The sequence below is a fragment of the Sarcophilus harrisii genome, chromosome 2, assembly GCF_902635505.1.
Source record: "Sarcophilus harrisii chromosome 2, mSarHar1.11, whole genome shotgun sequence".
NCBI lineage: Eukaryota > Metazoa > Chordata > Mammalia > Dasyuromorphia > Dasyuridae > Sarcophilus > Sarcophilus harrisii.
Window position 1 is genome coordinate 241,435,093 of NC_045427.1, and position 20,152 is coordinate 241,455,244.

General features: G+C 36.7%; 2 protein-coding genes across 4 annotated transcripts in view; one reads left to right on the plus strand and one right to left on the minus strand.

Annotated features, from left to right (window-relative positions):
* Positions 1-1,489: 1,489 nt before the first annotated feature.
* RPS21 (ribosomal protein S21) lies at positions 1,490-4,014 on the plus strand. Of its 2 annotated transcripts, none has more exons than XM_012539644.3 (6): positions 1,490-1,575; positions 1,840-1,906; positions 2,037-2,100; positions 2,998-3,069; positions 3,815-3,870; positions 3,959-4,014. In XM_012539644.3, the coding sequence occupies exons 2-6, from the start codon at positions 1,857-1,859 to the stop codon at positions 3,966-3,968; spliced, it is 252 nt and encodes an 83-aa protein (XP_012395098.1). In that variant the 5' UTR covers positions 1,490-1,575; positions 1,840-1,856; the 3' UTR covers positions 3,969-4,014. The 2 variants fall into 2 exon arrangements, with proteins under 2 accessions (XP_012395098.1, XP_031807583.1); XM_031951723.1 differs by lacking the exon at positions 1,490-1,575 and adding an exon at positions 1,611-1,629.
* A 171-nt stretch (positions 4,015-4,185) lies between these two features.
* CABLES2 (Cdk5 and Abl enzyme substrate 2) overlaps positions 4,186-20,152 on the minus strand; it is a 34,936-nt gene continuing 18,969 nt past the window's right edge. For both annotated transcript variants that reach the window (XM_031951722.1, XM_023494468.2), the window contains 7 exons: positions 15,856-15,933; positions 14,354-14,462; positions 13,302-13,467; positions 10,230-10,333; positions 8,167-8,273; positions 7,805-8,009; positions 4,186-7,212 (listed from right to left, as the gene is read on the minus strand). In XM_031951722.1, coding sequence (XP_031807582.1) covers positions 7,072-7,212; positions 7,805-8,009; positions 8,167-8,273; positions 10,230-10,333; positions 13,302-13,467; positions 14,354-14,462; positions 15,856-15,933 — 910 coding nt within the window. In that variant the 3' untranslated portion in view covers positions 4,186-7,071. The remainder of the gene's footprint in view (positions 7,213-7,804; positions 8,010-8,166; positions 8,274-10,229; positions 10,334-13,301; positions 13,468-14,353; positions 14,463-15,855; positions 15,934-20,152) is intronic.

Below are 20,152 nucleotides of genomic sequence, written 5' to 3' on the forward strand. Positions count from 1 at the left end.
TACAGCTGAGGAAACTGAGACTTTTATCTTCTTCCACCATTTTATGGGCCAGCCAAATTGATTTTTATGTTCCTCAAACATAAATTCCATCTTCATGTCTGTGCCTTTGTGTTGCCCATTCTGTCCCTCCTGTGTTTAATCTTCATTTCCACTTCCTAGAATCCCTCACTTCCTTCAAGACTGAACTCAAGTAAGACCTTCTACAGGAAACCGTTCATCCTAGCTTTTAGCACCCTCCCCAGCTATCCTCTATTTATTTTGACTATACTTACATAGGAGATGTATGATGTGTTCAGGACAGACTAGGTTCTCTGGTTTGAGGGCTTACCAAACCCCTCATCCACTTTTGGGGTCCCATCTTTCACTCAACTCTTTCCCTGTGGCTCCAAGAAACTGGGTAATGCTTGGTGCCACAGAATGGGTAAAACCATCCTGGTAGATGGGTTAAACTAGGGTAGGGGAACCAACAGGCTTCAACTCTATGGGTGACTTAGGGGGATATTTATCCCAAGCATATGATGACTTCCAGAATGGACTTAGGAAAACAATTTGTTCCAGCTTCCTGAAGGTAGCTTCCTAGATCCATAGATCATCTCCCTTGGAGAGCAAAGTTTTGTTTTGTTTTGTATTCTCGGTAACTAGGACACCTCCCTAGCCCATTAAGTATTTAATAAACGCTCGATTTATTGATTTTTAGCTGAGCCTCAGTTTCCTTAATTGTAAAATGAGGGGGTTGGGCTTGATGATCTTTGAGGAGCCGTTCCAGATCGAAATTTGTGATTTTTGAAGATACTGGCAGACGAGGTGACCCGGTGGGTAAGGAGTAGTTAGGGTTCCGCGTTCTTGCGCTGGGGACCACGCGGGGCGCCAAGCAGCTGGTGAAGGAATAAACCTGTGGATGACCCGCGGACTGTTGGGTCCGCGGGGACAGATGCAGCGTCCGGAGAGGCGGGACATTTTTATGGCGTGTGTGAGCATCCTTCACCGCCCCGGGTGTAGAGGAGGGATGAAGTTCACCGGGATGTACTATTCGTAAAACAGGAGGTAGGGAAGTTCGGGGGCGTGTCCTTCACTGCAAGGTGGAGTAAGAGGAGGCAGACGGGAGAGGGAAGTCCCAGTGGTGTGCGCGCGTGTGTGTGCGCGCGTGCGCGGACGTGTCTGACGGTCTGTCAGGCTGCCGTCCCGGGCTCCCTCCCGAGGGATACACTCCCAGAAGCGGAAGCGCTGGGTTCCTGGGATGTACCATTAATGTACGGGGGATGGCGATGCTCTCTGGGTATATATCACTCGATGGCTCATAATTCGAAGTGGGAGTTGATGGTAAGATCATAGGATATACGCCACTTAGAGGGCATGGGGTGTAATTCAGTCGGAGTTCCAAGTGACGACCAGAAGGATTAATAGTATTCCTGTTTGGTAAAAGAGGGACGAGAGACGTAGTGCGCAGACTCAGAACATCATCGCCTCGTTGTGCCCCGGAAGTACTTCCCGCGACCCCGCCTCCAACCCCTCTTAGCCGAGCTTGGGAAAGCGCCGCCTTCTTTTCCTCTTCCGCCGCTTTCGGGTTTGCGCTCGGTAAGAGTTTTCTCTGCTCCTCCAAGACCCTTTTGTCCTCTCGCCTTCCCCCCGGTAATTCCCGAGTGCCAGGGCCGGGCCCAGTGTCCGGAGGCGAGGCGCTGCCTCCGGCCGCGTTCCCGGACTGGCCGAGACTGTCGCGGCGGTGCGGAAGCAGCCCGCGTGGCCGGCCTGGGGAGGAGGGAGGGAGGGAGGGAGGAGGAGGGCGGGAGGCCCGAGCTTGGGTCTCTGCTCACTCTCGGCGACCAACTTTTGCTCGCGCAGGTCCCTCGGCTGCCGACATGCAGAACGACGCCGGTGAGTTCGTGGATCTGTACGTGCCGCGGAAATGGTGAGCGAGGTTCCCTCGTGCTGCGCCCGCAGCGCTCGGACCCCTTCTCCCCACCCCCCCACCCCCGACCTCCCCTTCCCTTGCCCCGGCCTCGCGCCGGCCTCTCTGACCCAGATCCTTCTCCCCGCAGCTCGGCGAGCAACCGAATCATCGGGGCCAAGGATCACGCGTCCATTCAGATGAACGTGGCCGAGGTGAGCGCCGCCCCGTCCGCAGGGACCGGTCTCCGCCGGCGGTTATTGGCACATGAGGCTAAACCGGTGTCAACCCGGGAACCTGGAACTGTACTCCTCGTGCTGGAGGGGAAATGGGGGCCTGGGGATGGGGTTAGAAGTAATTAGCCCTCGTTGTAGCACTTGAGGGTTTGCAAAACGTCTTGTACCTTTTTTGAGCCTCCAACAGTTCCGAATCCGGCGCTGTTTTATCCCGCGTTTTACGAATCGGGTTAAGTGACGTGTCCCCCTCCCCCAGAATCGGGCCGTTTAGCGTTTAAAGTTACTTTAAGGTTTGAATCCATGACCAGAATTGAGGACTACTTGCTTCTCAGTTGCTTTTTATTGGTCCTGAAGTTTGAAATCTTTTGACTGAAGTTGGGAACAGTTTGCAGATTGATGATTCAGAAGCCAGAAAATATAACTATTATTAAAATAAGTTTATTATTATGAGATTAAACATGTTCATAAACTCACCAGTTATCATTTGCTGTTAGCAGTGAATGGGTCTAGTGTGGTATAAGGTACACTGGGATTGAGACCTGCCATAGCCTAAAAGAAAAAAAAAATACAAAAACAAGGACGTTGGTGATAGGCTTTCACCACTTAGGAAAAGCTTGAATGATACTGTGGAGATTCATTCTTCATAAAGTGGTGAATGAATCTTTAATAAAGCTGTTTCAGCTGTTCTTGTCAAGCAGTAATATCTTAATAGTATATTTACTTAGAAACCTAAAACATAAGGCATCAAATCCTGCATGTATGGTTTGGTATGTTTTTTTCAAATATAAAATTGAGGTGGTTTTTTTTTTTTCCCTAGATAGCTTATAAAAATAGAATTTATTCTGATTGAAAAGTGAACCAATACCATCTTTTTAGGTTGACAAGGTCACGGGCAGATTCAATGGCCAGTTTAAGACTTACGCAATTTGTGGAGCAATTCGTAGAATGGTGAGTGGTTTGTCCTCTTAACTTGTTGAAAAAAATTGAGAATAGCATATGACAACAGCATAATAGCACATGAGAATAAGATCTAAGAATTGTAACTTGAATATGACTGAGTCACAGGTCTTCACAGGCATTCTGTTTACTTAAATCTTGCCAAAAAATTCAGGTTCAAAAGCTGTTCAGTTATTCACTAGTCTTGCCTTCTTGATTGAAGAAAAAAAGAAAAAACAACACAGAGGACTTGAACTGTGAAAAGTACTTATAGAGGGAATATGGGGGAAAAGAATTAAACAAAGAACAAATTAACAAAAGCAAATTTTTAATTAAGTCTGATTTAAAGAAAAATTTGCTTAACAATTTGAGTCCAAAACTCAGAATGAGCTGCCGAGAAGCTGCTTAAGCAGATGTCTATGATAGAGAGATCTACGTAGAGAAGATTTCTAGTTAGGTATGGTTTAGATCAGATGATGATAGATTGAATTAACTTGCCATTTTTAACCTGAAAAAGCCCTACAGTTGTAGTTGAAAAATGGATTGCAAAATTCAATATGTTCTTTCTATCGAAAAGTCAAGGATATCAAACTAAATGTTTACCTCATATGTAAAAGCACTCTGCAATGCTTCCCTACTTTGTTATGAGATTAAATATGTTCATAATTTCACCAGGTATCTAGGAATAGATAGTTCTTCAGTTATTCAACTGGAACTTTAAAATCCTATAGCTAATTCAAACTAACCTCTATTTAAGGGAGAATCTGATGACTCTATTCTCCGACTGGCAAAAAATGATGGCATTGTTTCAAAGTAAGTAATTTGTCACACTTGGAATATATACTTTTAATTTTTTCTGGGTTTCATTGTTTTAAATAATTTTTCTTCTTGTTCCCCTTAGGAACTTCTAATTGAAGAAATCTTGTGGAATGACTTAATAAATCCAAAAAAACAGAATGTGTATTGATTCATTTTTATGTTAATTAATAGTGTGCTGAGTTCTAAGAAAATTGACTTTAGTATTATACTGTTTTAACTATTCCTACTTTTTGACATCTATCACCTCACATAGAGAAGTTTTCCTTTGAAAGTTTGTCTGAGAAAACATCATTTTAACTCTAAAGCATACACTTTATATCAAAAGCAAGTTTTATTTCACAGCATCTCAAATTTCACAAATTCATTATCTTACTATTGAAAACAGACCAATTACAAGTGCCTCAAATACAATGACATTTAAAACTAAAGTTTACACAAATTTACATTAACCTAGTGCAGTTGTGCTGAAAGAAAGCAGCACTATATGTTTATGGCCACAAACCCAAATACTTAAAACAGACAGACAGCTCAAACATTTCAACTTTTTTTTCTTTGAAAAGTTTTAGGGCTTAATTTTGGTTTAAATATTGGCTTTGTTGCAGTAATTTTGTGCTACCACACAGTGGCAGCTTTTATATTACTAAAAAGGGTACACTAATCATAACACTTTTTGAGCCAAATAGGTTATATAAAACCAATTTGGCAGCTAAAATTTAAAACTACATATACACACACACAATTAGAATTATTGTATTTGCCAACAGTTTCACTATTGGCTATACAAGATGGTTAGAGGAAAAGTACCTAAAGTATACATTGTAAACCATAGAGCAAATATTTGGGAATCAGACCCTTACAGTGCTTGTACATATATAAGTACCCTTTTTGGGACAATTTCAATGGCATAACTTAAAAGACTTGATGCACAGTAGGTATACATAATTTCATGTTACTGAGGCCAGCCAAACAGGTAATAAATAACCTAAGAAAATTAGGTAAAGGGACAACCTCATGGGGGAAAACAAGTTTAAGGTGCTTATAGAAAAAGGATTGTTAATTGGCTCATTAACTAAAAACACTGGCCCATAAAATAGTATTTGAGCATAGCACAGTTTCTGTAGCTTCCATAATTTGTAGATCATTGCAAAGCTACTTCAGCTAGATTGATAGTACTGTGTCAGGCAACTGACAAATTTTGATGGACATCAAGATGATAAAGATGATACCTGTTCTATGCTGATCCTTACCTTGCGGTTGCCACAACTGTCAAAACTACTTCAGTACTCATAAATGTTATGGTGAAATTCAATAAGAAATTGAGATCTTTAGACAGCTGGGAGATAGTTTAGAAAAGGCAAAGGGAGTAGTCTGGAATGATATGTTTGAGAAAATAACTAGGGATCGGGGAGAGTGCAAGTCTTAAAGTTATGTTCAAAGACTTGGGTTTCATGGGACTAGTAAATTGCAAGTTACAATAGCAACCAGCGCTTGAGAGGCCTAAATTGTTTGGCCTGAAAAAGATTGGCCAGTATCCTAGTCCCTTCTAGATGTGATTTCTAGGCAATAAATATTTTTAGTTTTCCCTGTAGAGGAACTTTTGTTTCAGATCTTATGTGTCGGCATGCTTTTCAACTGTGGAACTCTGCTATGTGGCTTTTTATCATGCGAATTTTTCAAAGACATTTCATAAGACTGACCTGAATGCTGATCATATGTTGCATACAAATTAATAAAAGATTAAATTTATGACCAGTTGGTGTCACTAAATATATACTATGTAAGACACATCAAATATTTGAAATTTGCAGCAATTAACGTCTAACCTATGCTTTTACAAAATTGTGTACACAATTTGATACTATGTGTACAATATATAATGTAGTCAAAACAGGCAAAACTGAAGTTTACAGTACTTTTAAGAGTAACTCCCTCTTTCTTCCAGAGCAAGGTATGGTATTCAAGTTGGTCTTGATCAAAACATCCAATTATTTTTGTTCTCTTGCAAAAATCAAAATGAATACCAATTTTCTCAATCACAATATTGCTTAGAAGAAATGATGCAAGAATTAGCAAGTAACTACTACAGGACCAAACTGTTGCATATTTTATCCAAACATTTGCTTAGTACTTGAGTTAGATGTCATTTTTCCTGCCCACTCTTGACAATTGTATATAAACATTATACTTGAGTCTCACAAGGGCTTGTTTGGATATGCAACATGCCAATTTCAAGAGGAACATCACAGTGGCACGATGCTTGGAAGAACAGAAATTCGAGTAAAAAAAATACAATTAAAAAATTCAGATCTTGTTTCATTGGCTTAATTTGATAGCAAAAACTAATTGCTGACACTTGGGAGAACTGCATGCAGAAAGTAGTCAGAAAGGGACTTTGCTTTGGGTATTATAATGGCAGAGAACATCCTGAAGTGACAAACAGCAAATCGCCCTTTAAGCCAAAACACTTCTACAGTCGCTTGGCTGCAATTACCTTCATCAAGTATGATTGCATGATGAGATCCTTCTTAACATTTAACATTCTAAAATTTTAACTATCCCTTTATCAACGTATTAATGCTTAAATAAATTAATAATTTCATCACTGATGAACCCATTGTTCAAGATCTAGAAATCCAGATCCCATTGTTATGCTAATACAGCCACAGAATTCTTTCTGAATGCAAGGCAAATGCAGGTAAAGGATAAAACACTATATAATTATAGAATTTATAACTTATGCAACAAAAAGATTCTGGTACCAGACCAGTTTCAGGCACATTTAAAAAAAAAAAAGTACATTTTGTTCATATAAAAAATGCAGGAAAAATTTCCAATACCATTTAAAGTATGACATTTTGGAATGGAAGTAATAATGAACAATTAAAAAAAATAAGTATCTTTCAAAGAAACAATAGCATAACGTCCTTTAAAGAAGGAAGAATGAACAGCCACAGTGACAACTACATCAGGAATTACTTGTGCTTTAGTGTCTAAAGGAAATAATCCTTTCTGTGCCAACAAACCTGTTGTCACCCAACAAATACTCAACTGTGCCACTAAGAGAACATACATTTTAACTAACTGAAAGTTGTGATGTAATAGGGGCACAGAAAAGATTAGTGGAAAGTGGAAGTCATTCAGCAGCAAAGCAGTGTGTGAATCTTCCTGCCAACTGTTAGGTGGAACACACTTGGGCTAGGATTGCTGGGTGAGACGTCTATAATGAGGTAAAACTTGGTTTTCAGGAAGGTATAGAGCTAGTTCCAGAGCCACAAGCACTGTAAATTCAAATCCAATTAGATCTCTTCGGTTGAATCTGAAGCGTTCTTCTAACTTCTGTATTGAAGAAGAAAGACTAAGTTAGATTGTTGTATCCATATTTTTTTCTAGCTATATTAAATAAATAGTCATCACTTTGTCCAACTGTGACTCACTTTTTTTCAGGATGAAGCAAAAACAAAAAACTTGATTGCCTTTATGTCTAAATGTGAAGACATTTGTATATTTAGTGAGAAACATTTCCAAAGCTTGGGAAGAACAATTAGTAGATGGATAAATTATCATCTTTCTAACATTTGTGCCGTAAAGAATAAAGACCTTTTGATTTAAGTGAGACCAACTTAATTTCAGCTACCATCATAGGGAAAATAGCACTAGTCTATGTTTATATTTGATCATTAGCTCTGAATCCTATAATTCTTTGTCCTTATACATATGAATTTTGAACATTCTCTCATTTTCACAACACTAGAAATGAGAAATTATATCCCAGTTAATATTGATTGCAAGTAGATATAGGTAGAATTTAGGAAATTTGTAGAAAGCATTTACCCTAACCTGACTAAAAGAGCCAAAAGCTAGAACTCTCAATAGTCTTGGTACCTGTCATACTGTTCCGTGAAAATAGCAGAATTCTGGTTATACTTACATCAATAAGTTGCTTTACTTCATTTTTCCTGAGGTCACTACTGATCTTTGCTGCAAGGAGCACACAAGCACCAGCACACAGTTTGCGGTTCTGTTTGTTGAGCTTGCCTTGTAAGACAAGCTTCTCAAAGTAAACATAAGCCATTGACACGGTAACTGGTTCGAGGTTGCATTCTTCAGAGAGATTCCTCATTTCCCGTTTTAGGCTGTGAGTAAATAAAAACCAAATCATGTTCTTAGTCACGAGGTAACATGGATCCTGATAGTCTTACAGACTAAGCAGTTTTAGATACAAGTGGAAGACGATTACCTTCTCACAAGTCCAAATGACTGCTAGCCCAGCTTTACTCAAGACTTTCTTACCTTCTAATTTTACTCAATGTAAGTTTGATGTGAGGAAACTTCTCTTTAAAAGTTTCATTCATGTCCTTTTTAAGGTCTGAAGGTTTCACATATTCTATCACGGTGGTCTGAAATAGAAAAGAAAGTTAACTGTCAGCTAGGATATATTCATTTTTGATCCTCAAACTCCATCTCCTATTGCTATAATGATTATAAGTCTAGCCTTAGGGATTAAAATGAAAAATTTTACTGTTGAACTATTTTTATGCTTGTTAACAGCAAGGTGACAAATAAATCTAGACCATTTTTAATACCTAAAATTTTTATGGAGAGCACTTCTGGGAGATTTAATAAAGTGAAGATGAAGCCTTGAATTCCCAAAGCAGGGTGCAGAATATAGAATTATGCATAAGTTTTGTGCTGCTTAGAGATTAATTAATTGAATAAAATGAGGCAATATTGCTGACTAGCTTTTTTCCAGATATCAAAAGGCACAAGAATTCCACTAATTTCTGTTATTTATAATCAATCTTGTTTTCTGTGAAACAAGTTTCTTAGCATATTTTTAGTTGCCAAGCTATTAATCTGAGGTTTTAAATTTGTCCAAAATGAATACCACTTAAACATGTGGCCGTGAGTCAATTAGCATTTATTGAGTGCCCTACTATGCGCCAGGAACTATTTTGAGAACTGAGGATTCAAAGAAAGGAAAAATAAAAAGTTCCTGTTCTCAAAAAGTCTACTGGGGGATACACCATGCAAACAAGTATATATTAACAAGATGCATAAAGATAAACTGGACATCAGGGAAAGCAGAAGCAGTAAGGAGGATGAAAAAGGCTTATAGAAGGTTGGGTTTTAGCTGGCAAGCTAAGTAGCTAAAGATCAAGGGAAGAATTCCAGTCATGGTTAAGCCAATTAAAATGCACAGAGTGGGAAGAAGCAGTATTTGAGGAGTAGCAAAGAGACCAGTATTACTGGATTACAGAGTAAGAGGTGTATGTGAGTAGAACAGTAAAGGTGCGAAAGACTGGAAAAGTAGGAAGGGCCAGGTTATGAAGGGCTTTGAATATCAAACAGGAATATATATTTGTTCAAATAGGGGATTAAATGGGAAAAGGTGGGAGAAGAGTGTGATATGGTCAGACCCACATTTAGGAAGATCAATTTGACAGCTGAGTGAAGAAGAGACTAGAGTGAGGAGAGACACTTGGGGCTGGGAGATACACTAGCAGTCTACTTTATTAGCCCTGGTATAAGGTCACAGAGCAGCCACACCAAGGTGGTAGCAGTGTCAAAGGAGAGAAAGGGATGTATATAAGAAACCTTACAACAGTAAAACTAACAAGCCTTGACAAAAGACTAGATATAAGATCAGTGGGGAGGAGTCAGGAGTGACATCTCTACTGGAACCTAGATAAATGAGAAAGTGGTAGTGGCGGCTTCAACACTTACAGGGAATTGATACTAGAAGAATTTAACAATTTAGCCTTAAGATTGTTTCCAATTTTAGAGGGTAATGCTACTATTTGTTTCTTCATAAACAGGCACATTAAAATCTACTGTTGTCGAATCTCTTTTGTAATCTTCTAAAGACAGATGCTCACAAGTTTCACTAATCTGATTCTGTAGTACTGAATGTTAATCAACATTAAATTAAGCAACTTTTTTAAAAAAACAGAATGAACATCCTAGCACCTTGACTGATTACACAATTTGCCATGAATCAATTCTTTTTTTTTTTTTTTTTTTATTTAATAGCCTTTTATTTACAGGATTTATACATGGGTAACTTTACAGCATTAACAATTGCCAAACCTCTTGTTCCAATTTTTCACCTCTTACCCCCCCCACCCCCTCCCCTAGATGGCAGGATGACCAGTAGATGTTAAATATATTAAAATATAACTTAGATACACAATAAGTATACATGACCAAAACATTATTTTGCTGTACAAAAAGAATCAGACTCTGAATTATTGTACAATTAGCTTGTGAAGGAAACATGAATCAATTCTTTAATAAATGCTAGACATAGGAAAAATATCATTATCAATTTTTATACAACTTTGTTGTTTTCTTACCATATATGATGCAAAGATAAGAACACGCTTGTGTTTCCCACAGGGCCACTGAGGATCATCAAGGAGATTAGGATTATATTCTATTGAATCACCTGTCTCACTCCCTAGAAGCACATACAATAGCATCAAGCATAGGTATAAGTCAGAAATTGTTTTCAGACAAAAGATACCTAGTAAATGTGTGTGTGTGTGTGTGTGTGTGTGTGTTTTCCCTTTTAAATTGCTGATTTCAATTTCCTTCCCCCCCCCCCTCCCCCCCCCCCCCCCTTTCTCTTAAATCACTAGCAAAGTAGTATAGTGGATAGATACTAGATTTCAAGTGAGGAACACCCAAGTTTAAATGCTGCTTTGGATACTTAGTGTGACCTTGGATAAATCTTAACTTGTCTAATTCAGTTTCCCTTCTGTAAAATGGAGATGATAATTGCACTCACTTCACAGGTTCTTAAGATCAAATAAGATAACGTGAAGTGCTTTATAAATCTTAAATTGCTATATGGATGTTACTAGTGATAATAATAATAGCATAAGATTAACTGAGAAACATTAAAGGTTGTTTAGAAAGAAGAGAAAAGGATGTCACATTTTCTGGTCTCTACTACTGAGTACAAGAAAAGCAGAAACGGGTCTAATGAGGCCATTCAGTGAGAATTTCTTTTTCTTCCCTTTCCATTTCACACTGCCTATGCGCCTTTTGCTACTATCTCCTCCTTTACCCTTGTCTCATATGAAGAGGTGGGCCTTCTCTTCGCCAAGGCTAACTTAACTTGTACAAGTGATCTCCTGTTGCCTCCTCTGTTGGCCCTATTTTCTCACTGATCTTCAATCTTTCCTTATGTGCTGGCTACTGCCTACAAATATGCCATCATCCCAATGTGGCTCTCTCCTCCAGGATCAAATATGAAATGCTCTAGCAATCAAATCCTTCTTAACCCCTGCCACTTTTTCAATCTTCTTCCATTCTCCCAATTCCCCATCCTCAATCCCACTCTTTGATGCAATAACATCAGCCTTCTTGGCTGTTGCTGTTGCTGTTGCTTGAATAAGACATCCCAATACCGGATCCCTTGCATTTTCATTGGCCATATTCCATATATGAAACGCGCTCCCTCTTCATCTTTGATTCCTAGCTTCCAAAAAGTTCCAGCTAAAATCCCCCCTTCTGTAGAAATCTTTTCCTGATCTCTCTTAATTCTACTGCTTTTCCTCTGTTGATTATTTCCAATGTATGTTCTGTATAGCTTTTTTGATATATAGTTGTTTACATGTTAACTCTCATTGGACTGTGAAATTAGGGGCTATCTTTTAGCACAATGTATGGCACATAGTAGGCACTTAATAAATGGTTACTTACTTATACTCTAAGGGTGAAGGATTTAATTTAGATATTATGTCAAATGGATAAATTTCCTGATTGGGAGGAAAGATGTAAAACTGCTTTCCTTAAATCTTTCACAGTAAACTAGAACTTCATCTCTCTGAAATGGGATAAGTAGGTTCTCAGGAGATGGACATAAATGTGTGTATATATGTTGATGTGTGTGACTTTGGGAAAATGCCAGCATACTAGCATATGCACCACTGGCATTTCTTTGGGTTTACACACTCTCACAGAGAGGAATGAGGGCATAGTCCATTGTGGAGACATTAATGGGTATACATTTATGGTAGAGAGAGAGTCAAGAGGATCAAGTGGGCCCAAGAGAGGGTCATGAATTCGACTGAATTATTGGGTATCATGAGAGGGTATGCATCCAGAGAGTGGTAGGAGAAAAAAAAGATAAATGTAAATTCTGAGTCAATTACAACTTTTAGATAGAAAACCAATTTTCCATGGTTGTGTCCTAACTAAAATTGAATTTGTATTATTTCTTTCCTATTAAGTGAAAATGCGGCACTTAAGATAACAATCAATGAAATGTAGTGAGAATTAGTAAGTGATCATCCACATTTGACGTCCATATTTGCTTTTGGGGTATTTTAAAATGGGTTTTCAGTTTTGTTTTTGCTTGTCCTGTTTTGCCTTTTGTTCTTCACAAATGTATTTATGGAAGTTAAATTTTGTCAAAAATAAGTGTTAACAACACAACTATAAAAGTAGTATTATTATGTCACTAAAGTTACTTGGTGAAGCACTATCCTCAGCATGTGGTTAATTTTTAAAGGTGAATTTCCTTTTGTGATATCTGAGACAGAATGATATATTATGAGGTAAAAAACCAATTTAATCCTAAACTGAAAACTAACAAAAGACAACATAATGTGTACCTGCAATTTCTGTTAAACTATTCTAAGATAACTTCCCCACATTTAATATTTAAAATTTATTCTTGGCTCCCTTTAGTTTCTCTTAAGTCTTTATCAACCTTTCTCCATTTCTACAATATTTATTCTTTTCAATTGGCTTAAGTTCAGTTACTGGTCTGATCGTTATTGCTGGCATGCACTTGTATAAAATAAGTTCTATTATATTCTCTTTACTTTTTAAGTGTCCCCCTTCCTAGTCCATCCTTTACAGTGCTACCAAAGTGATAAATGTTCTGAAAGCACAGCTCTGACCATCTCATGCTCCAAAGGCTCTAGGGTGTTCTTGTAGCTTCTAGGGTCAAACACAAGCACTTTTGTTTTCCTTTTAAAACCCTTCGTAATGTAGCCCCAGATTACCTTTCCCCATTACATACTGCTTTTTTTTGGTTCAAAGATATGGTTAAATGGACCTTTCTTGCCATTCCTCAGACATGACCCTTTGTCTCCTTTCTTGGTCCTTCTGACCAGGCTGTTCATTTTTCCTTAAGGACTCTCTCAAAGCTCAACTGAAATATCCCATGAGACTTTTCCTTGCCCTTCCAACTGCTCTGTTAGAGATTCCAGTGTATTTACTACGGACATATTTTGTATCAATTTGAGTGTGTGTGTATTTCTCCTGATAGAATGAAAACTCCTTGATGGCAGAGATTGCTTGTTTTTGTTGTCTTGTTTCTGTTGTACAGAAGTACATATAGATTCTTAAATAAATTCCTGTGCACTAAAAACATGAACTGAAAGAAAACCTTATGATATAAAACTTCATACCTAATTCTGTGCCTGATGGCATTGATTTAGCTGTGGTAGATTTGTATCTTGACCCAGGCAGAGTCCGTTGAACGCTGGATCGGAGTTGGGATGCTGCAGTGTGATTATCACTTTTATGTGTGACAAGGGCATTTGTAGGATACAAAAATTTTGCATAAGATACTACCTGAAAAACAAATTCACATTCGAGATTATTTTCCTCATTTGACTGAGTTAGACAAAAAACAAAACAAAATAAAGCCAAGTTTCCCCCTGCTCCCCAAACCAAGTTTCAGGAGGCTTTTCTTCATGTTGCATGTATTGATAAAAGAATGCAAAAATGAACTCCTTCCCAAATGCTCACTTAGGACGAAGGAAAGAACCATGTTTGTAGGCTATCTTTTCAACTTTGAATTTATTTCCTTTTATTCACATTAATAGTCCAGTTTGGTCCTAATGAATTCCTATGAATAGAAACTAATGTGTATGTTTGGGTTACTTCTCTAGGGAGCTTTACCATTGAAAAACTAGCATATGTAAAAAATTCATTTCTCCATCCTAAGAGTATGGGTTTATACATGATCCAAATGAGTATCTGATGTAAATTACTACTGTTTTGGTAACCTATAGTATTTTATCATGCTCACTGTTCTATCATTTTCACATTCATCCCTTCAAATATTTCATATGAAGACATTCTACAATATAATGAAACTGAAAAGGATTAGTATTGTGTGATATCTGAGATTTGAGACAAATCTCCAAATAAGAGGAAATATGATACTTTTGTTTATGTTAAAGTAGCTGGCTTAAAATTCAACTGATTTAGAACAATAAAATAAGAAGTGTAAATGGTAATATAATAAATATATAAGCTTATTTTCCATAAGGTCGCATAAGCTTCTCTCCCATTTATATCTTTCAATTAATTACAAACATTAAGATAAACAAAAAATTTAAATAAAAGTTTAAATATTTAGGTCTTTCAGCATTCTTAAAAAATTCTGACTTCAAAATTCTACAAACAATAATTAGCATTAGTTACTATGAAAATACGAAGACTAATCTCTTACCTTTCCGTCAGCACCAAGCTCAACTCCTTCCAACATAAAGACCATTTCAGAAGACACTGAAACCCCACCAGATGGATGCCTCTGTTTCTGGCTTTCTACCTTTATGTCACTGTAAAAGTATTTAGATCAAAGATGGTATATTCTAGGAAGATAAAATTCCTTTCTCCTATAGTAAATGAACTATTGAATTAGGGAAGGGGGATTGGGAGAAGAGAAAGTAGCAGCTAGATTTTTAAAAATAGCATCAATACTGATGAACATATATAAACAGTTTTTTCCCTTTTTCCTATGAAAAATGTATACATCTATTATCAATAAGCTACTGAAAATAAAAAGGAATGGAACCTGAACTTTCATAGAAATAACATTGGGTTAAAATTATGTAAAAGATAAACACTATTAGAAGATATTAAGAAATTCCCTAGCATTTTACACTGTTTCCTTTTCATGATAGTATTAATTCCTAGATAATACCATTTCCTATAATCAAAATAAAATTTGTATTAACCAATAAACATTTAGTGAATACCATTACTTACCTTTGTTTAAAGGAATGTACACATTTCATAGGCAAATTTGTAGGTAAGATCAAATTGTAGTAATACACAGCCAGTAAGCTTTGGAAACTGTTGCTGTAACTGGTGTTTTCCCACATCAGAGGAAGAATGGGTTTTCTATTATTGACTATTTTTATAGCATGTTTGCACACAATACTATTTCTACTGCTAAACATCCGTTTCCTTCCATAAATTATGAACAGGACAATCAAATGGACAGGATGTGAGAGAACACAATTGTATTCCACATAAAGTGAAAGAACAATAAAAGCAATTTATATATAAATAGGTTCCCCCAAAAAATAGTTTTTTAAAAGCTACATAAAATTACCTCAAAATGCAAACAGAATATTAATATTTTTAATATGATGAATAACTTTAACTCATAGGAAGTTTAATTCGATTGTATTTTTACTGAATTCTGAATGCTTCTGGAATATTTGGGGGATAATTTTCAATTATAATAGGTCTGAATTTTTAGACCTATTTTGCTAATTCTTAACATATTCTCCCCTACGGAGCTTTTAAATTATTATCACATATACCACACCTTGTATAATGCTGATGCTCTTGTTATCAAACTTAAAAGGTAGAGAAGAGTGCAAGGTACTCATTTTGCAGATGTTTTGTAGTTCAATTGTGGCCAACTTTTCCTGACCTCATTTGGGATTTTCTTGGCAAAGATCCTGGAATGGTTTGCTATCTCTTTTAGCTTAGGAAACTGAGACAAATGGGGTTAAGTGACTTGGCAGGGTACACACAGAGATCACATACAGGGTCAAATTTGAACTCAGGAAGATGAGCCTTCCTGATTGCAGACCTGTCGCTCTATTCATCATACTACCTACCTATTTATATATGCACATATGCAGGTAAGCAAATTATAAATTATATATCATGTCTTTTGTGAAATTTGTCAGCTCTACAGTTAAAATCTTTACTTACTTAATCCGAATGCTTTCTCCATAAGGCAAAATAGAAAATGCTGCACACAAGGACCTTTTAGCACAAATCAGAACTATCCTGAAATGCAATGGGGAAAATAAATGATGATATAACAAAAGTTCACAAAATTAGAACTAAGCTAGAAGTACTCATAAATATTGCTTCTCAATCACATACTGTGTGCTTAGGCACCGACGTAAATATTTTCTTTTATTAAAAAAGCAAGCACATATTTCATTAAGAAATTCAGAAGGTGGGAAAATTTTCAAGTTATTTCTTCATTGAGTCTTTAACAAGAAAAGGTTAATGTCACTGAATACTTTGTGCTACCTCAAGCACAGAGTCTGAAGTTGGGAGTCTGTTAACAACTTGCAGGTTTCTCCAATAGTGACTTTCTTTTGGTTAGTGAAGGCTTCAGACCAATAGATAGGGATTTTATTAACCAGAGCTAGTGTCTCCCCTCACTCCAGCCATGCCAAATCACATCAGAATGGTGTTAAATACTGTCAATAGCTAACCTTCTGAGCTATCTTCCATTACTGATTATACATACTGCAACATTTCTGAGAGATTAATAAGAGGGTCCAGGAAAGAGTCTCCATGTTCACATGAGTTATTCCTAACTTTAGCTATCTCCATACCTGTACCAGGTAACCGTCCTGCCTAGGAGAAACTTTTTCCCTGCTCTCCAAATGGGTAACTGTCTCTATTAGTGATTCCTAGCATGAGGAAAAACTCCAATCATGCTTAATTTACTCTGCAACATAGCCATCTCTTCTATGATTTCAACAGCAGTCTTCCTCCTCCTCCAAGGTATCCTTTCCTCCCTCCCCATTCTGGATCCAAGATCAAATGAACTCTGCCAAGTTATTTCTCTAGGGTCCACTTTTTGTGTTGTTTCCTCAACACAGAATATAGATTCCTCAGAATATTGGTTCCTTGAGTGCCGAGGCTGGTCTCCATTTTTTTCTGTGTATCCCAGAGAAGGAGAAATGCTTTTCCATTCATTTCTGATTATTTGCTCATGAAAAGGTAGCTACTGTCTAAAGCAAAAAGGAAGGCATATGAAAGACCAATGATCCAATTAATGGAGAAAAGCCTTAATGTCAAGAGTCACAAGTCCCTATAGTTAAAATTTGTTTCCTATATCCCAAGTTTTTAACACTCCCCTTTCCTATCCTTACCACTAATGAAACTGAAGATGGTGTATTATAGATTGTAACTGTTTCACAAAAGCTTACGGAATAAAAATATCACATTTTTTAAACTTTTTGCTCTAGAGACCTGGATATGTGAAATTCACTTTGTCCAATGCTATACTTTGTACTCCTCCCCTCACAACAGAAAAGAATTTCAATGGTCAAAAGAAGCAAACTGCCAATGTAGGAGAGATCTACTTGGAATTATGGCTCAAAGACACTACTGACTAGTAATATTGTGGTCATCTACTTTAGTTTCCTCATGATTAAATTGAGAGGTTGAGATTTTATGACTTTTAAGGTCTCTTCTAGCTCTGAGAACCAGCACTTCATTTTTCTTAGTGGAAAATAAAACTGTAAGAATAAGCCACTTCTCAATTAACAAATATAAAGATTATGAAAAAACAGTTCTTAAGTTACCAAACTAATTCTAGTGATATAAAAAAATGCTACAAATCACTAATTATTAGAGAAATACAAATTAAAGTAACCATGAAGTTTTATGTCACATCCATTGGATTGGCAAAAACAGACAAAAAAGAAAATGACACTTTGGAGAGGTTGTGGGAACACTCAAAACTCAGGTACTGTTGGAACTGTGAACTGGCCTTAACCATTCTACAAAACAATCTGGAATTTTTCACCCTCCAAAGTTATTGCTCTTTGACTCCATATACCACTATTACAACCATACCCCAGGGAAATCAAAGAAGAAAAGGGCCCATATATACAAATATATTATTAGCAACTCTTTTTTGTGGTAACAAAGAGCTAGACACTACCAGATTCCCATCAATTGGGTAATGATTGAACAAATTATCATATATAAATGCAACGAAAAACTATTTTGCCATATGAAATGAAGAAAGAGTTAGTTTTAGAGACCTGGGAAAATTTGTGTGGACTGATGCAGTGAACAGAATCAGGAAAATAATTTATTCTGTAACACCAGTGTTATAAAAATGAATAATTTTGAAAGACTTCTGAATTCTGATGAATGAAATAATCAACTACATTTCCAGAAATCTGATGAATGCTGTTTACCAGATAGGAGAGATGGTGGATTAATATGCAGAATGGAAAATGCATTTTGTGAGGTAGCCAATTTGTTTTGATTTATGAATATATGATACAAGGGCTCTTTCTTACATGTGACAGAAAGTGGGATAGAGGAAAAAAAAAAGTGTGATAATTGAGAAAAACATTTTAAAAAATCCAATGTGCTGCATGTCATCTTTTATAATATGAAGCAAATCAAAAATAATTCAGAGTAAGTTAAAAGAGCCAGAATTAATTTATCAGGGAAATGTAAGTAAAATGAATTTCATCTTTTCTTCTACCATAAATCCTCATTTCTAACTTTCAACTAAAACTAAGCCAGCATTTCTTTTTGAAATTCTATTGATGCCTTTTATTTTTATATCAATTTGAAAAAAAAATCTCACCCACTGCCTTTCCTTTGGAATAAAAAATAAAAAAGAAAGAAAAAATAAACAGAAAAAGTAATACATTGCTTCTAATAATCTATGCAATATCTGGGGCTTACAAATTGTGCATTCTAAAATACTAGCCTATATATGCCTTCTATTCTAATTTTAGCTTTTCTTTGAAATGTTTAGTAAAATATCACTATCAGATTTTTTAGATTATCACCAAAAATCCAGAGGATGATTTATAAATCTTACATGTCTAAAAATGAGCACTTTGCTGTACATGTATATACCAGAAATAATATGAAGAGGAAAGGAATGAAAAGTTGAACTAGTAAGGAAAAGGAAATAGTTAACTTCTTTTTTTGGGGGGTGGGGCTCAGGCAATTGGGGTTAAGGGACTTGCCCAGAATTACACAGTTAGGAAGGGTTAAGTGTCTGAGACCAGATTTAAACTCGAGTCATCCTGACTTTAGGGCTGGGGCTCTATCCACTGTGCCATCCAGCTGTCCCTGCTAATTTCTAAAAAAGATGTATTTTTAAAAGACAGAACCAAATTCTGTTTGCACAGAACTTCATCACTTTACATGAAGTCTTCCTTTCCTGATGCCTTAAGCTGATAAGGTCTTTCCTTTGAAATTACCTTGTATATATTTTGTACCAACTTATGATAACAAAAGCATTAAATTTATATCTTATTCGATTCTTATAACAACCTAGTGAGGCAGGTGCTAATTACTGCCATTTTTTGTTTTTGTTTTCTTGATGTATTCTGTTTTTATATTACAAATATGTATAGATTACTCCTACTTCATGGGAAGTCTCTTGTAACAGTGAAGTAAAATTACTAATACAGTAACCTTATTGAAAATTCATGCAATATTTCACAACTGTAATACTCCACCCCTATGTTGTTCAATAATTTTGCAGTTCTGTCCCCTCATTTCTAACAACACAATAATATCTCATTATATTTATATACCTCAACTTATTCTGCCATTCTAATTGTTAAATATTCTTAGTTTGGTTTTTTTTCTTTACCAACACAAAGAGAGTTGCTATGAATATATCTGTACATCTTGGACCTTTTTCTTTTTCTTTGATCGCTTTTGGGTATAAGTCTTGTGTTGGAATAGCTTCAAAAGGAAAATAAGCTCATCATGTATAATTACAAATTGCTTTCCAGAGATTGTACCCATGCATAGGTCCATCAACAGTGCTTTAAGGATCTTGTTTTCCCACAGCCCTTCCCATGTTATCACTGTCCTTTTTTAGTCATCTTTTCTATTCAGATGGATGTGAGCTCCCAATTACAAATGAGGAAACTGAGAGGCAGAGAATCTAAGCGACCTGCACAGATGGGAACAGCTATTAATTGTCTGAGGCAGAACTTGAATTTGGATCTTTCTGATTCCAAGTTCAACACTATCCACTGTGCACTTAGGTGTGTAGGTGTTATTCTCCCTGATGGCACAAGTTCCTGAAGGCAGGGATATTTCATCATAGTCTCTGTGTCCCTATAGTCTGGCACAATGCCTGGAACATAATGAAGGCTGTTGATTAAATAACTGATTGATTTATTCAATAGGTGGTTGTGTGCCAGGGACAGTAAGGACAACTCGGCTGGATCACCGAATTCATGAATGGAACTGTGTGTAAAAAGCATAC